Source organism: Epinephelus lanceolatus, chromosome 3, assembly GCF_041903045.1.
Source record: "Epinephelus lanceolatus isolate andai-2023 chromosome 3, ASM4190304v1, whole genome shotgun sequence".
In the NCBI taxonomy this organism is placed as follows: Eukaryota; Metazoa; Chordata; class Actinopteri; order Perciformes; family Serranidae; genus Epinephelus; species Epinephelus lanceolatus.
The window spans coordinates 20,139,991-20,158,204 of NC_135736.1; the positions used below are offsets into that span (position 1 = coordinate 20,139,991).

Sequence of the window (18,214 nt, forward strand, 5' to 3'; positions counted from 1 at the left end):
AATGATTAGGCTACTTACCTGCCTATTTGACTTAGTTCAAAGGCAAATTGACTTTTGGCTGTGATATTGCTTTACACACATTAAGCTGATACTTGATAATGGTGACAAATAATATTGAATTATCAAATTTACAGTTGACTTTTGCATTTTAAGTTATTCAATTGTACTTAAATAGTAAGAAACAAATCCACTGCTCTCATTTAATTCTGACCTTTAACATATTCTCACTTGTTTTCAGTCTAGTTTGTATGTGTGGGCATTTCTTGTGATGTTGTGAAATGATCTGAGATATTTTCAGCACCCAGTGCAACGCCTGTTTCTGTATCCTGTCATGTGATTTCCTGTGAGCCGTCAAATTCAGTCACAGTCAGTCTGTGTATGGACAGATCTGACGTCTACTCCACCTGACAGAAACTGAGCAGCACCAGCGGCACAAACTCCAGATCAGCCGCTCAGAGATGATAGTAGATTTGTGTTTTATATGACGCGAGGAGGTGTTTGAGCATTTGTAATTAAAGAGGAAGTGCAGGGAGAAAAAATGGAGGAGCACAATAATGTCAACTTCATGAGACTCCTGTCAGGTAACGGAAAATTACATAAAATTATATAAATGTGCCTGTGCATTTGTCATCTGTATGTGAGAGGGAGAGAGAGATGACTCTTGCTCGTTCAGAGCTGTGTCTGCATTTGAAACATATGATTTTAATGCCAAAGCAACAGGGCTGAATGTCAACAAGTTTGGACTGCTCAGGTCTAATTCATATAAATATCTAAAGAAGGGTGAACTTTAATTTGGCTCAGACATCTTTTTGACACATTAAGGTGTTACACAATGCATGATCAATTAATTTAAACACTTTTATTCACATGTAGGCTACCTAACCAGCATTGGCTTACAAGACACTACTGACAAATAAATGACAGATTGACATATGCCATACTGTATGGCAAAAAATGTGATGAGAATATTATGAATATGCAGTTTGTAATTAACTACATAAACTACATGACCCAATGTACTTAACCACTAAAAAAGCCACTGAGATTTGTTAGACTGCCATCCAACTACTGCAATTTGTAGTTAAACTAGTATTGAACAATGTGTAGTTAACTACTCTCCAACACTGCAGATAAATATGCATATGGTTCTCTGTCCACATAAATGCCAAACATTGCTAGTTTGAATTCCCATATGTGAAGATATGTTTCTTTTATATCACTGTAAACTGAATGGTCTTTGGGTTTCCTACAGTGGGTCAGACAAAACAAGACATTTGAGGATGTAACCTTGAGCCTTTTCCACTGCTTCCTCCCTTTTCATAGACAAAACAATTAATCGATTAATCAAGACAACAATCTGCAGGTTACTTAAAGCAAAATTTTACCCTACATACAACCTGTAGCATAAACCAACTAAGTAACCATGCACTGTAATCTACATTCATGTTCCATTCTCACTACAGATGAGAGCACTCAGTCCACCGTGTCGTCGGACTCCTGTGAGTACTATCAGACAGAGATATTTGATCAGCTGCCCAGCATCCAGGCCAGCAGGCCGGAGCAGGACAGACAGGGTTCATGGGAGACATGCGAGGCCTACCAGGGTGGCCCAGAAGCAGGGGAGAGGATCAGCCATGGCCACCTGTCCAGAGACAAGGCATCTACACAGCCACTCAGGAACCTGGTCATGTGTATTCAAGGGAAGAGAGACGCCAGGTGGGAGAACCTATCCCACACTCCTCAAATCTACTTATTGTCATTATTTTCATTCTACACCTTTTAATGTTCTAGTGGAAAAGGTCCATGCTGTCACCGAATCTGGCACAACATGTAGCATCCTTCAATTAAACATAAGGTTTTTTTTTATACCTGAGTCCCACCTGTTCCCCAATCTTTTAGGACTTGTGAAACCATAAAATGAAGCTTGGTATACTTGCAACACCATATTTACTTGTATAATCTATGAGTGTTGGCCAGTTCGACTAAAACGTTCCCCTCTAGTGGTTTTTGAATATTTTTTAAGGGCCTGGGGATGTGAATATCCAGTAATTCACACTTGAAGAGCAAAGATTAGATAAAAAGCTAAAAAAAAAAAAAAACAACTTTTTTTCTCTGTTAATCATCTTGGGAGCCTTACAGAGGCTTACAGAGTTTGGCTGAAATAGATATAAAAAAAAAACCAAGTCATCCTCAATAGTGTTCTGCATCAGCCAGGTGAGTTAAAGGGGAAATCAACTGATTTCATAAAGAGACAGATTTTATTTCATTTTTCCTTTAAGATGTACTATGCAGGATTTTCCTAGAAATGATGTACAGACTCATACAGAAGTAATCTCAATATTAACTTGACCCACTAGAAGTGTGTGGCAGTTTATTTATCTGTACAGACTCTCCCCTCTGCCTGTATTTTCTTATTTTCCTCTTATTTTCTTTGTTTGGGATGTTTATGGGCAGTTCCCATAATGCAGCTCAGTAGCAGCACCCTCCCTGCCTGCTAAACATCCACACTTTTCACACCTTGAGTTTGAAACACGGTCATTCTGTCAAAGTCTGTCCTGAAGGTAATCTGAGATAACCTTGATTACATCACTATGAGAGTACTCCCCGTGATTAGTAAACTGATGGATTGAGGGAAGGAGGTGTTAGTCTGCCTTTTTAAAAGCTTAATGTTCATCTTTAAAGTAACAGTGGGTAAGATTTAGGGGGAATTAGTGGCATCTAGCAATGAGGATTGTGGATTTCAACCTGCTGAAACTTCTCCCTGTTGGAATTCCTTCAGTGTTCATTGTTCAGGAGGTTTTCACTGGGATCCAACTTATTCACAAAGGTCTCTTCCTCTCCAATACAAACTGACCAGGTGATTAAAACCAGTAAAAACACTGAATAAAGCAGTTTCCTTGCAAATCAGTGTTTCTCCTTCGCTGTTAGGCACATAGCAGACAGGCAGTTAGCCTAGCACCTGCTAATGTGTGCTCACCTTTTCTCTGACAATTAAAGAGCCAGATGCTCAGGAGGTTTTTTAACCAACACATTCTCACTCTGACCTAGTTACATATCGACTACAGTAATAGACTTTCCACTTTCAAGGTGCCCTGGGTGAGTTGGTTGTTGCCATTCTGGGACACCATGTCAAGGTCTGCCTGTTGCATGCATTGTCTTCTTTCAAAATACGCTTCCGTTTTCACAGGAAATTTACCGTTTACATACAGTCTCTTTCAAAATAAAAGCACGTCAGTACAACAACGTGAATTGATGTTTTTTTCTACTCCAACAACTAATGCACATGGTTGGGTTTAGGCAACAAAACCACGTGGTTAGGTTTGGGAAAAAGAACAGGGTTTAGCTTTATAATCTTACAGGACGCATTCACCGCTCTCCCAGGTGAAAGTCAGCGTTTGATGGACCTATCCAACAACCCTCTCATCCACCCTTTGTGGACTTTCGCTGCCTTACTTTTGTTCTTGTCCCACCACATTTCCCCCTCATGTGCCAAGCGCCGTTTAACTATAACAGCAACCATTGCCGTATCATGCCAACATTAAAGGACAGCTTTTTTCCTCAGTGTCTGAGACTTCAAGTCACCCAAGCGCCAGATTTCAATGACCTCAGACTGAGACTGGGTTGTTTTAACAGAAGCCGAATTATTGGCAGAGGCCTCTTCTTCTCTAAAACAAATAGAATTGGTGATTTAAACCTGTAAATTTGGTAAATGAATAAAACAGTTTCACTTAAAAAGTCAATGTTTTTCTGACGCTTTCGTTGAGGTGGGTGACAGTCGACAATACAAAAATGTTAATGGCCCTATCTAGAGCCAGTGTTTGACTCGTCTGTTCTGAGCTACTTAGAAAACACGGCAATGCAATGTGGCAATCTCCACAGACCAGGATCTGCTCCCTATGTAGATATAAACAGCTCATTCTAAGGCAATAAAATCACAACAATTATTATTTTCAGGTGATACACTATAGAAAAAATACTTATGACTTTATATTCCAATTCTGCCAATATATCCTAAATCCTACATATTGGACCTTTAAAGTAAGGAGGTTAAATATTTGTTGCCTCACCTTTATGTTTTGTGTTTATGATATTTTTTATGCTTAGGCTCAGGGTTTAACAATACAAGAGAAAAATTAATTAATGAATTATCACATTTACACTGTTAATTAGGGACAGGAGGAAGATGCAAATCAGCAGTATTGGTTTTTGGGAGTCCTGGAGGCGGAGCCAGAGCATCAACAGGAAGAGGGTTTGGGCGCAGATGAGAGGAGCTCTATCAGGCCTGTTGCCATGGCAGCAAAAACTCCGTGCCATCGAAGGTAAGAAAGATGCACATCATGACTTGTTTTGCCACCTGTTGGCTTCTAGTATACTGTATTACCATGACTAAATGATTTCACCCTCACTGATCTGTTCCAGGCAGGTTTGGAGTTGGTGTGAAGTCGTACTTTGTGTTCCTCAGATATCTGGTTTACCTGAACTTTCTTCACTGTGCTCTCATCTCGGGTTTTATTCTGGGGCCTACGGCATTTTATGGCCGGAGCAACAGCAGTGGTGAGTCAGCTGTAATGACAGATTACAGTAAATTATCCACAACACAATGTCAAAAAAATTGTTGTGTTTGTTCTCTGTGGTTTTACAGAACCTTTGAAGTTTGGAGGCAATGACTCTGTTTTGGATTTCTTCCTGGGATCGGTATGGGCTTGTTTATTTGTGCTTGTGCACTGTATGTTTTCTTATGTGTTTCATATAATTTAAATTCTCTCTTCCTGTCTGCAGGGCTACCTGGATCGTTCCCCAGTCTTCTATGGTTTTTATACTCGTGGTTCCCTGAATTTGATGTGCTTGAATACGCCTCTGCTGTACCTCGCTGGAGTCCTCATCATCCTCTTCCTCAGTCTCATCATGGTGGTCCGTCGGTCAGTTAAGTTGCTAAACAACAAAAAGCTCCAAAAGCTATTTTTCTTACACCTTAAAGACAGCGTCTGTATTAAATCTGTAAACTTCTCTGACAGGACGACGGTTGGCTACAAGCACACCTGGATGCTCGGGAAGCGTTACAGTATGAACGTGAGCTATAAAATCTTCTGTGGTTGGGACTTCACCATCCAGGACCCTGCTGCTGCTACTCTCAAACAGAGCTTCATCAGAAACGATCTCAAGGTGAGTGGACGCAGACATGACACCTGTAGGTATGACAACACTCCTCTAATCTACCGTGGTCACTGAGCAAATGCTGGGAAAATTGATTGTAAACAGTAAATCTGTCCAACCTACTGCAACTACTTTGTCTGTTTCCCATACTCTGTGTAATGTTGGGTGTAACAGGGTGACTTAAACCAAGGCTGTAGCATATTGTTCACATTATTTTCACATAATCAAACTATTCTGTGATCCCTCGTGACCTGTAAGGAGTAGGGATATACAATATTATTGCAGTTTAGGGCACACAAAAAACCTCAAAAAAAGAAGAAGAAGATATACTTTATTGATCCCAAGGGGAAATTCAATTTTTTCACTCTGTTGTCATATACATACACACACAGGCCTGAAATACACACATATGCACAAACAGGACCTATACATGCATTAAATGGAGATATGTCACAGCAAGAGGGCTGCCCATGGACAGGCACCTTGACAGTGCCCAAGAGGCAAACTGGCACCTCTCCAGCTACCAGTCCACACTCCATATTTGGTACAGACAGGGACTTTTACCAGCAACCCTCTGGTTCCCAACCTCCAGTCCCAATGGATGAGCTACTGCTGATAGTGGTGAATTTCCATTATCAGGGCAAGCATGAATATCCAGCAGTACCCAGAGACTGCAGGGCAACCAACAATAAAAGACTCTGCAAAAAATAGGCTGCATACACACCAACCTCAAAAAACACAATCATTGGCATATTTTATATGGAAAGATATGATGTCATTTCAAATAGTTGAAAGGCCTGGCTTTTAAGGTTGTTTGATTTTTTACTAAAAAGATGTTTGTCTGTGATGCAGAACAAATATTAGTGTCTCAACAAAGTGTAGGGTTAAGTAATTCCAGTATGTTTTCCTTTATTTTGAGAGTTTTAAGCATGATGAACATCGATTATTGAGATAATATCTTGAGTTGTGAATTGTCATGGTAATCATTACATGGAGTTTTCATATTGTCCCATGCCTAGTGAGGAGAAATCTGCATTGGTTATATTTCTCCGCTTAACTATCCAGGTTGTTTTTGGAGGGGATGCTGAAGCCAATCCCAGCTGACACTGGGCAAGAGGCTGGGTACACCCTGAGCAGATCACCAGACTATCACATTCACACCTACGGGCAAATTAAAGTCAACACTTAGCCTAACCGACATGTCTTTGGACTGTGGGGGGAAGCCAGAGAACCTAGAGAAAAGCCATGCAGACACAGGAAGAACATGCAAACTTCCATTCAGAAGGGCCCCAGCTCCCAGCGGTTAGAAACCAGAACACTCTTGTTGCACCACCATGCAAACTTGTTGCATTAACATTGGTATCTGTGGATGGTTGCCAAAAATATTTTCCCACCCTGCTTCTAAAACAGATGTCCCTTACATACACTCACATCCACGCACATACATATATCATATATGCTGACACAGGGTTTTAAATGTCAGAAAAAAGGTAGTGTCTACTTCCTTCATGAAAGAAGGCCACAAGAGGCAACACTGCTTCAGGCAGATGAGGAAATTTAGTGTGCCTGGATGCCTGGTTTCAATTTTAGACATCAGTGGTTAAAAGTGTGCATGTGTTTCTAACCTCTTTGTAGAACCAGCTCAGATGAGATATATAAATGTTCAAAACTCCCCATAAAGAGAGATTAAAGTACTGCTCCTTGCATTTTCTCTGGGCCCCTGTGTTTAGGGGTTTTGGAATCCATGTTCTACTACTTTATAGTTTTATGGGTTTTATAGTGTGTAAAATATATAGATTGTAGATACACTGTATGATTCTTGTGTATGTATGTATGTCTGTATACTGCAGTTCTAATGTTTTAGATTAAATAGAGAGGTGATCCTGTATTTCTTTCTCTCCATCCTCAGCTGTTCCTGGAGGAGCAGAGTTTCTCCCTGCGTGAGTCTCAGAGGACGCTCAGACAGAGGGTGCGTCTTTACCTGCTCAGGTTTGTCCTCAACCTGCTCGTTCTGTCTCTGTTGGGTGGAGCCTTCTACCTCATCTACTTCGCCACCAAAACATCAGATTACAAGGTGAGACTTTGATGCTGGATGGTGTGTCTTGGATTTGGTTGAATAGATGTTCACATCTGACACCCTGGACTGTGTCTCTTAGAATGGTTACTGGTTGGTCAGTCTGGTGCTCCAGTACCTCCCTCCCATCACCATCACCTTTGTCAACCTTGTCCTCCCCCACATCTTCCGTAAGATCTCATCTTTTGAAGACTACTCTTTCACCATGCAGGTCAATGCAACACTTGTGAGGTAAGGTGCACAGGGACACAAACCCAGGATAACCTACTGTACACACACACACACACACACACACACACACACACACAGCTTTGTCAGTTCACTTCTCTTTACTTCAGGAGCATCTTCTTGAAGCTGGCCTCACTGGCGATCTACTTATTTTTCCTCTTCCCAACAACAGAACGTCAGCAAGTGAGTTGAGAGTGAGGTTCATATTTCAAGACTCATATGTGTCATTAAGTTTGTCATTAACTCCCTTATCATTTGTGTGTTTCTTTACAGAATCCTTCCCATTGTGGGGAGAACAGGATTGGTCGAGAGATGTACAAGCTGTGTATCTTCAACTTCCTCGCCACTTTCTGCAACGCCTTTCTCATGAACTACCCCAGGAAGTGGGTTTGTTTGAGATCTACAGTCTCTTTCTTTCTTAGTCAGCCTTGGGGTTTGAATGGAAAGATCAGTGCGTTTGATGTCGGTCTTGGGTACATTCCCCAGCAGTTTGGCTAATCTATGGAAAGATTAAAGCTCAGTTAAACTGTGTAGTCAAGTGTCATTAATTCTCTGCCCAAACTATATTTCCTCTGTCTGACAGGCTGGTGCAGGAGAAGTATCCTTTATCCTTGCTGGCCCGGTTGTCAGGGAAACAGCGCTTCCTGATCCCTTTCAATGTGTTGGATCTGGTGTATGGTCAAACAGTGTCCTGGGTGGGAGTCTACTACTGCCCTCTGCTGCCTCTGATAGGAACTGTCACACTGATGGCCACCTTCTACATCAAAAAGGTTGTCCGGGACATGAGAGTTATGGTCCATCTATTTCAACTGTCTCTACCTCCCTCTTTGTATCTCTCAATGTTTAGAACCCATTCAACATCCTGTACTGGCATGGATGTCACAATAACCAATCTGATCAAGGCATTCAGATATGAAATAAACAAATGTAAATTAGTAATTTGGAAGTACCAAAGCAGCAATATTAAAATAATAACAGTACCTGATGGTTGTAATGATAGACATAGAGATAAGGAAACCTCTTCTCCTGGATGTTATTTGTTTAGAAAAAATATATTATTTTGTGCAAATTATATTAACAAATTCCACTTTTTTTAAAGGAAAAAACATTTAGAAGAGAAGATTTCTCTCACCTAACTCCAGACAAGAAAGCAACTAAGAAAGTCTCTCAAAATGTTGTAATATTCCTTTAAATAATCTATGTTGATGTTCTATATATGAGAGCTTGAACATTAATGTAGCAGCAAACAACTATATGCTATGTAAAGACATAGTGAGGTAATGTCATACCGGCATACATACGAACATATACACAACAACTTCAGGGCAGGAATTTCACGCCGATATGACGCCTCACTGTTCTGTATAAAAGGTACAATCATGGAATGCTGGGACAGAGTTGTCTCACCTTTAAGCTGGCATCAGAAGTAGTAACAGCATAGAAACAACCTTTGAGTTAAAGGGACAGCCGGCAGGACGGCTATGATATTTTGACAACATCTTATGTATGCCACCCACTGCTGGAAGATTTAAAGCAACTGATAGCAGTTAGCAGCTAACTCGAAGAAGAAAAGCGCCCGAGAATGTCTGCAAATTAGGAAAACAATGAGGTCTGGGAGCTCCTTATCTTCCTAACAGGGGGCCAGATCAGCCACCATATAACAGGGGTAGTAAATGATTGTTGTTGACATGGTAATGCCATTGTTATTGTTCATAAAGTGCTGCTGACGCATATGTTATATGTCACACTGGAGGCTGATGCTGTTGTATTACACGTCACTCCCTTCATGCATCTTTTGCTTCTGCGATGCAGGCATGCCCTCTAAAATGCTCAACATTAGATACAGAAAACAGAGACAGATGGAGCCTTCTGTCTGTACTCTGTGTTCATTTCATCTGTATTTGTGCATGTTTTCTGAAAGCTTACAGATATATGCGCTAATAATATATAGTGAAAATAGTGAAAGGAATTCTCCTTCCACTTGTTGGGATGTATGTAATGGCCGCACAGACCACCTCTGAGGCCACCATTGCCTCATTTGTTGTGTGAAACTTTTGACTCAAACCTCTAGTGCCATTTATTGGCTCTATCTATGCCATCATAAAGGACACATGGAGGATGAGGAAAGTGACATCACAACGTTTGAAATGGACATATCTATTTTCGTACATAAAGGGAGTATAAATGAGTCTTAATAAGGGCTGAAGACACACACTGTGTGTGTGTGTGTGTGTGTTCAGGTCAATGCATGTGAGTCCCTTCCCTTGAAACTGTTGGCCCTCCCTTTTACCCCTGCTCCACCACCCTCTGGTTCCCCCTCAGGTCATCCCGATAACCTGCTTTACCTCTATTGGCTCTGTCAGCAGTGTCGTCATTGTTAGCACTGTTAGCCTGTTAGCAAAGCTAGTTGCTGCAGTTTCATCTCAACCACCTCCATGTGTGCTTGTGAGGTCATCAGAGCTGAGAGCCATGTGAAGGCAATCCCAGCCCAGACTCTTAATGTTGTATATAGCACCATTAAATAGCTTCTTTTTTTTCATCAAATTTTGTTTTGTTCTGTCTCTCCTTGTTTCCCTCTTGACCTGGTCTATGGTACATGGTTCTGCAATGACAGAGTTGTGACCATGATGCTGCAGTAATCATCACCTGTATTTGAACATTTTCTAACAATGTCTATCTCTCTCCAACACTGTCTTCAGTTCACAGTCCTGCGGTGCTGTGTGGCAGAGCAGAGGATGTTTCGTGCCTCCAGCTCATCCGTTTTATTCCACTTCATGTTGCTGCTTGGCCTCTTCATGGCTGCAGCCGCACTGGGCTTCAACCTCTACCAGCAAGAAGCTGCACCGAACAAAAACATGTACTGTTTTTGTTATTTTGAGTAATGTACAGAGAACATACTGTCTAGGTGTAATTTTAAATGCTGTTTCTTGTTTCTGTAGTTGTTTAACTGTTAATATAAAAAATCCATTTGCTCCTTCACCACTCAAAGATGCCATTTATATTTAACTTTTCTCTGTTGCTCATTTCTCCAATTTGTTTCTCCGGCTTCTTCTCCAGTTCCTCCTGTGGTCCTTTTGGAAATGGAGAAACTCTGTTTAACGTGACAGGAGTGTGTATGAACAGTCTGCCAGGCGCTGCACAGACCACTCTCCGCTACCTGGCCTCTGAGGCCTTTGCCCTGCCGCTCATACTGGCTGAGATGTAAGTATGCAACAGGTTTAGGCAAACACTGGCTCTGTATTTGCTTTGTGATGAGTTTTTGCTGCTTGAAGGAAAACAGGTATAATCTGCTTTAAGACTGTTTCAACCTTTGTGTAAGAGAACTAGAAGCACTGTGTGTACAGCGGCATACATGTTGTGTAAAAGTAATAATCATCAGTGGATACAAGCTGTTTTAAAATAGACACACAGTACTTTCATCTGATCTGCTGGTCTTGCTTCTGTTTCCTCAGTATAATCTTAACCTCATATGTGTCACGGGGACGAGCCAATCAGAAGGCCATCGAAAGACTCAAAGACATGCTGGTTATGGTAAGTCACATGTCATCAAACACTTACATATTTACAAATTAGTCACAGACAAAAGATAAGAAAATAGTTGATTTGGTTGTTGCAAGTGAATCATCAACTACTGTGCCTGTTATTATTATGCTTCTCTAGTGTATCTGTGTGCATGTTGTGTCTATAGATTTGTATGTGGTTTCCTCACAGAGCAGCTCAGATAAGCGTTTCCTGGTGAAACAGCACGCCACGATGCTCAGACGTCAGAGAAACCCCCTCAGAGTGCGTTCTGCACCCATCAAAGAAGACGCCCCCCTCAACCACTGGAAAGACCACCCCTCCACGGATGCAAACTGATTAGAGTCCTCAAGCTGTCAGGCCCGTTCATCCACAGACACTTGAAAATAAAGCCTAGCTTTGGCTGACGGCAGCTGGGAATGCCTGGGGTGGCTGAAAATAAAAAGTCAAAGTAGTAATGAACTTTTTCTGTTCCAGTTACATGATGTACAAAGAAATGAAATGCAGTTATGGCCTCTTTCTGCAAAGGTGTTATTTTAACCTTAATTGTCAGTTTGCAGTCATTTTTTATGGCATTGAAAATTTTGTTCTTTTTTTATTGTCTTTGTTTGTGAAGCTTGACAGGGACATTGTGTTTTTAGTTGTCTGTAAATTAAGAATTTATGCTTATAAGTGTAATTTTTATCATCATTTATGTGGTGGTCGTAGTATTTGGTTGTGTTTCCAAATGTCAGTTTACCTGTGTTAAATAAAGTGAGTGTTTTTTTTTTAAATATCCCACTCAGTAAACCCTTTAGCTTTATTTGTGTTGCTTAAAATGAAACCAAACATGTAGCCTTATATGTTATCTACTTGCAACACACGTGAAACACCCCTAGCTTTTACACACACAAACGCATCCACATAACCACACACGCGCGCGCACACACACACAAACGTGCACACACTGAACCGAGCTAGAAAAACAATGTCCAAGATAAATACGGAGCGCTGTTATGAAGAATCTACGGACCCATAATTTGCTGCCAATTTTGGGTGAGTTAGTCAACATCGCTTTAAAATGGCTGCATGTATTAATAATTTATTGGTTTAATATTCTTACTGTAACATGTGTTTTTTTTCAGCTCTGGCAAGTTTCTTCAGCAAGATAAGTAAGTTTGTTGCAGAGGTGCTTATGTGAGATATGGAGCTTAGCTGGCTGTGACATCTAAAGTTTGTCCTCAGTGGTTCAGAACTTTTCAGATATTATTCTTTGATCTCATAACCTGAAATAAAATGCTTCGGTAGCTGTATCTGCTCATATTCTATTAAAAAGTTGTTATGGGTAAATTTCAGGGCTCCATCCAGTGTTTCATGTCTTTCTTCAGGTGGATCGATCTCTCTTCGCCCAGTGCTTACTGGTCCTGACATGGCCTACCTTGGCTCGAGGGTGGCTTTCCGGTGTAATGCAACTCACTCCTCTCTGCCAGTCACTTACGAGCTGCTGCTGGAGCTGGACGATGGTGATGTTGTGATTGACACAGCCGCTGATCTCCAAGAAGACCAACGTGCTTCGTTCTTCCTGAAAGTTGCTGCAACATCAGAGGGGTCGTACCACTGTAAAGCCACGGCAGGAGAAAGCACAGGAGTCAGCAACAGCATCAAGCTGAGTGTAGTCAGTGAGTAAAAGATACGCAGAGACAGAAAAAGCATTCATCCTGTTAGAGCTTTAAAGTTACCATGTGAAGCATTTGACTCTTTGTGTTGGTCCGTCAATCTGTCGGAGCGAGCATGGAGCCCTCACTGTAACTAACTGCACTGGAAAACAAAAAAGCTCATTCAGGCACAAAAACAGGAGCTAAAGCTTAACTATAGGCACAGTTCACTGTGTGAAAGAGAACCACCACATCACCGGTGATCGAAATAGATGAATATAAAGGGAAACTTTGCCGATATTCAACCAGCTGTGTGTCATTGCAGTGTGTACAGATGAACGATGTTTGGCTTTCCCTCGTGACACAAGCTGCTAGACCTCCGCTGGGTGGACAGGCAGTGAGCACCAGGGGAAGCTAAACACCATCATCTGCACACACTGTGATGACACACGGCTGGTTGAATATCAGCGAAGCTTCCCTGCTTCCCTTCACTGGTTCCTGTACAGCAGGGTTGGCCTCTTTTCAGTGTTATAATCACTAAAAAACAAAAGCAGCATGTGTATACATTCAGTAGGCTATATCTTCAGTAGCTAGCTAGCTAACCCTACACTTTTCAGGGACTAATTTTGGTTTTGGAACAGGGTAGAAACGTATATCTTTTTCCAACCTCTCCAGGTAACGAGTATCATTAATACACGACGTGCCCCAGGCACAACATTTGGCTCCAAATCCACAAAACCAGCCTGAAAATGAAGGAAGTCTGTAACGACTGCATTAGAGTCAATGGAGCACAGCTGTGTGGTTGTCGGACCCTGGTCTGAGCCGGCCAGATGCTACGTTATGATTGGTCAGTCTTCGTACAGGGACGGAACTTAGCGAAGGGTCAAACAGCATAAAACACAAAGTAGGCTGACAGCTGAGGCTGATGGGAATGTCATTAGTTTTACAGGTATTTGAGCACATGGGATAAGTTTGTCTTCAGGGCTTTCTGTCAGAAATCATTTAATTTTAACCCAAACCATAATGTTTTCCCTAAACATAATTTTAAAAATGGTTTAGGGGTTTAGATGACTGAAAAATCTGCATAGAACTTTTAATATCACGGTTACTTTACTGGACAACAAAAATCCGAAATCTGACTTTTTTCTCTCCTCCCCAACCATCTATCATTCCTAACCTCTAGCTCCAGCATCGAACACCAGAGTGACTTCTGAACCCTTCCCCCCCGTGGTATATGAGGGGTCACACATCGTACTGAGCTGCAGCGTCTCAAAGGGGTCCCACCTTTCCTACACCTGGTTTTTCAACAGGAGGGAAGTGACGTCTTCAACCTCTCCCCTTCTTCACCTCACTGGTAACAAGCTAGTGATGGAGAATGTGACTCCAGAACATGCGGGATGGTATTCTTGCATGGCTTGGTCCACGGTGCAGGACACCAGGAGGTTTTCCAGCAGCTTCGAGTTCCAGGTGACAGTCAAAGGTGTGTATCAACAAAAAAAACACCTGTCTGAAATGTTGGTTATATTTGTTTCACATGTATCTTCCCATCTTCCCCCCTCTTTATTCCTCCACCAGTCTATGTTTCCAAGCCAAAAATCTCTTTCTCAATCTTGAAAGAGGGAGCCAGTCACCGTGCAAACGTGACCTGCTGGTCAACAAGAGGGAGTCTTCCAGTCAACATCTCTCTTTTAATAGATGACGAAGAGGTGGGATCTGTCACAGCTACTGAATCCCTCGCTGCCTGGTTCCCTGTCACCATGGTGCCCGGGCAGGACATGGGCATGGCTCAATGTCGGGTGAATACTGAGGTGCAGAAGTTGATGAGTGATCCTGTGACTCTGGAAGTGGGTATGCGCTACACAGAAATGTGAAAGAAATAAGTCTCTCTGTGATTGCCTTCCTTTCCTTCCACTCTTTGTTAATCTGTCTTTCCTTCTCTTCCCCTCCGTTTGCCCAGTCCCAGTCGGAGGTGATGCGAAAGTGGAGGTTGAATATCTCTACAGCGCTGACTCCAAACTGGCTGCTGCCAGGTTGAGCTGTCGAGTCAGCAGAGGAACTTTCCCTTACGTCTCCTGGCTCTTGAATGACTCTGTCCTTCCCCCTGAGACATATATGGACTCCCATATTCAGTCTGTCTTGTCTCACTATGCTCTATCTACACATAGACAAACCCTTGTTCTAGCCACGCTCGGTCCAGAGGAGTCTGGGCATTACCGCTGCAGGGCCAGGGACAGCTATGATGACTCCGGGCCCTGGGTGGACAGTGCAGCTGTGTGGGTCCAAGCGACAGGTGAAAAGATTAAAACTAGGTGTCCAATTAAAGTAATCTTGAAGGAGTAGTTTAACATTTCTGGGAAATGTGCTTATTCGTTTGCTTACCAAGACTTACTAAGACGATAAAATTGATACCATGCTCATGTCTGTACAGTAAATAAGATACCGCCAGATGCCAGTTAACTTAGCTTAGCATAAAGACTGCAAATGGGGGAAACAGCTAGCCCGCCTCTGTCCAAAGGTCACAGAATAACACCTCTAAAGCTTACTAATAAACATGTTCATTCAATCGAGTTTTGCTGTCACAGTGGGGTGATCGCTATTTTTTGATGGCATGCCCCTCCTTCTCTTGTTCCTCCTTTTTTTTGCCACCAAACGCAGATGTTTTAGGCCAAAATGTAGTAGTAGTAGTTTTTCTTCTTAAACCTAACCACACATTCATCACAGTGTTGTTGAGAAACATTAATGTTCAACGTATCAGCTACAAAATAATGTACAAAAGTAACAAATCTGTGGTTTACAGAAACGTGAAATGCAAACATTTGTTCTGGCGGTTTGGTCATTTAACTCCAGTCAATGTGGATTTTCGGAGAGTCTGGACTTCAGAGCAATAAGCATAGATCTTTGGGATAATGGGCTGTTGGAGAAATGGGCTTTTGGTCAAGTGGGACATTTTTCAGACTAAAGGGGCTTCAGAATTTTGGGTTGTTTGAACAAAGGGCAGTCCCCAGTTAAGGCTCTGGGTTGAGAAGTGGTCTGGCATGTAACCCTTTGTAAGATGCCAAATTTTCACTTTTACACTTCCATTTTTTTGTACAGGTTAAACAAACAATATATAATGTATTAACTGGTTATCTTTAGAGGTGCTTTTACCTTTGGAGAGAGCCAGGCTGGCTGTTTTCACTTTCCAGTGTTTATGCTAAGCTAAGCTAATCAGCTGCCTCCACATATTTACTGTACAGATATGGAAGCGCTCCCAATCTTATTGCGTAACTCTTTTGAATACGGACTCAACTTAACATTTGTCATGTGCCTTTTTATAACTTTCCTCTTGTCTTGTCTTTTCTTGTCTTATCATGTCTTATCTTGTCTTGTCTTGTCTCTGTGCTCTTCACTGTATCCCAACACACTTGTTACTCGTGATCAGACAGGATCCTTTGCTCCATGCCTCGAGCAACATCTGCCACTGAAACACTACCAAGTAAAAGCACATACTGTATATTTAGATGCCTTACGTGCTGCCTCTACAGTATGTAATACTTCACTGGACGTGTCCCTTCTCTTCCACAGAGGTTTCCATGAACACCACAGAGGTCATTACCATAGTGTTCTGCTGCTTCCTGCTTCTGATGTTGGCAGTGGGTGTAGGCTGCGTGTACAAGATGTTTGAACACATGCAAGGTGTGTGTTTGTTAATGTGTGAGGGACAAATCAGCTGACTTTAAATGTGTAGCCGAATTTGTATGAACTATTCTGATGTCTCCATTTCTCATTTTTTTCACAGCTCATACCCACATTGTCACAACAAAGTATGTTTTATCTTTATGGACTTTTTTCTTTTTTTTGTAGCTAAAATCAATCTATTTAACAGTGTTTGTGCCTTCCATTCCCAGTTCTGGCGCACTTCCTCAGTCTGCACCCAGGTTCCAGTCAGGAAGCAAAGAGGAAGATACTTCGTCTATAGACTTCGATGTTCAGAATGAGGTATACAGGCTTGAAAACCACCAAACAGAGCACAACACTCATGTAAACACAATGATTTTGAATCAGTGTCATACTGTCCTGTAACACTTTTCATTAAAAAGGAAGTGATATGTAACTGTAAAGTTCCCGAAAATACTTTATAACTGGGTAGTAATTATAGAAAGAATGGACACAGTAGTGCTTTATTTTACAACAATAACAATATCCCATTTGCTATGATGTTTTCTGGACAGAACTACACAGCATGGTACTAATTATAGAGAAAATAGGAATTTCCTTGAAGGTACTGCTCCATTTAAACCAAAGCAAATTTTATTGAATTATTCATTCATTATTGGAAACCTTATTTTACATATATAGTTTGAATTGTACGCTCACCAGGACTCACATTTCATATATTTGACATTTTTGCCAAAAGACTCTCAAAGATACAATAGCAATTAAATGGAATTAATCAATGGAAAATGAATTCAACATTGGGGCTATTTTCTCTATTAGTACAAATTCGAATAATTGTCATCAGGAATCTTTTGACAAAATAATCAGGAAACTATTAAGGAAATACAGTACTTTCAATTGTAACTGAAAGAGTTTTTAAGTCAGTGCACCGCAGGCCTGCACAATATGCAAAATTGTGAAATTTGTCCACAGACAAGCATACAATTAAAAATGTATGGCTTTTCAGGAAATTCCTCTGGAAATTAAAAAAAAAACTGCTAATAAGCTCAACACAGGTGAGTATAGTAAGACATTTTTCTCTATAACTATACCAAATTACAATGTTTCTTCCATCTTCTACGAAATTATAAGGAAGTTGCGGACATGTAAATCAAAGTGTTACCTGTTCAGAAACTTTACATCCATATAAGACAAAAGCAACTGTTAAAGAATGGACAAACAAATACATATCAGATTTGACCTTTATTAACGATCTCTGTGTGCACTGAAATAAAATGACAGCTCTCTCTCTCTTTTAGATCGTAGAGATCACAGTGTGACACAGGAAGAACCTGCACCTCCCGTCAAATCGATCATCTCTTCATGAAAGTTGTTCATTATTTTATTTTTAATCTGCAGTCATATTTTATTGTTCTGCAGGTATGGAAATTAGGAATTTTCCTGAGCTGCCAAATTGCTTATAAGAAACTGGTGGAACATTCGATTAAAAATAGTAACAGATTTTATTTCAAGCAAAATTACTGTATATTGTCATGTGTTTGCAAATAAAAATTAAATTAAATTAATTGAATTCTAAGGGATGTTTTGTTGTCTTTTTTTTTTTCAATCAAACCAGTCAAAGAAATTATGCTTGATTACACCTTCACCTCTTCACAATAGAGTGCCCCAGGGATGACGTTTTTCTGTAGGCTGATGTAAAAGCTAGCATCGGCTTGGTTCCCTCATCAAAAATCCATTGGAATTTTTCCATTAGATTTTGTACTATTGCAAAAAATAAGCTCTGTGGCAAACAAACATTTAACACCACAGTTGCATGACTTAACGTTGCCACCATAACAAGACTGTGAAGCCGTGTTGACAAAAGCATGATGACTCTGTTGTCTCATTTAGCCACTTGTTAGCAACCACCTTCTGTAAGGCACTTAAAAGCTTCAAAATTTACAAGCAA

General features: G+C 41.0%; 2 protein-coding genes across 4 annotated transcripts; both read left to right on the forward strand.

Moving 5' to 3' along the window:
- The first annotated feature begins 357 nt into the window (after positions 1-357).
- tmc8 (transmembrane channel-like 8) lies at positions 358-11,755 on the forward strand. The gene is made up of 16 exons (XM_033624569.2): positions 358-581; positions 1,464-1,716; positions 4,171-4,319; positions 4,420-4,554; positions 4,643-4,695; positions 4,780-4,919; positions 5,016-5,163; positions 7,064-7,228; positions 7,311-7,459; positions 7,567-7,639; positions 7,730-7,839; positions 8,040-8,226; positions 10,156-10,313; positions 10,514-10,657; positions 10,909-10,987; positions 11,168-11,755. Exons 1-16 carry the CDS (start codon positions 539-541, stop codon positions 11,312-11,314), a joined length of 2,133 nt encoding a protein of 710 aa, XP_033480460.2. The 5' UTR covers positions 358-538; the 3' UTR covers positions 11,315-11,755.
- Positions 11,756-11,805: 50 nt separating this feature from the next.
- On the forward strand, positions 11,806-17,840 carry LOC144462453 (Fc receptor-like protein 5). 3 transcript variants are annotated; one of them, XM_078166100.1, is made up of 12 exons: positions 11,806-12,010; positions 12,100-12,126; positions 12,343-12,633; positions 13,793-14,089; positions 14,185-14,457; positions 14,567-14,899; positions 16,031-16,084; positions 16,174-16,284; positions 16,388-16,412; positions 16,497-16,587; positions 17,273-17,321; positions 17,565-17,840. In XM_078166100.1, exons 1-12 carry the CDS (start codon positions 11,971-11,973, stop codon positions 17,630-17,632), a joined length of 1,659 nt encoding a protein of 552 aa, XP_078022226.1. In that variant the 5' UTR covers positions 11,806-11,970; the 3' UTR covers positions 17,633-17,840. The 3 variants fall into 3 exon arrangements, with proteins under 3 accessions (XP_078022226.1, XP_078022228.1, XP_078022227.1); XM_078166102.1 differs by lacking the exon at positions 17,273-17,321; XM_078166101.1 differs by lacking the exon at positions 16,031-16,084.
- The last annotated feature ends 374 nt before the right edge of the window (positions 17,841-18,214 follow it).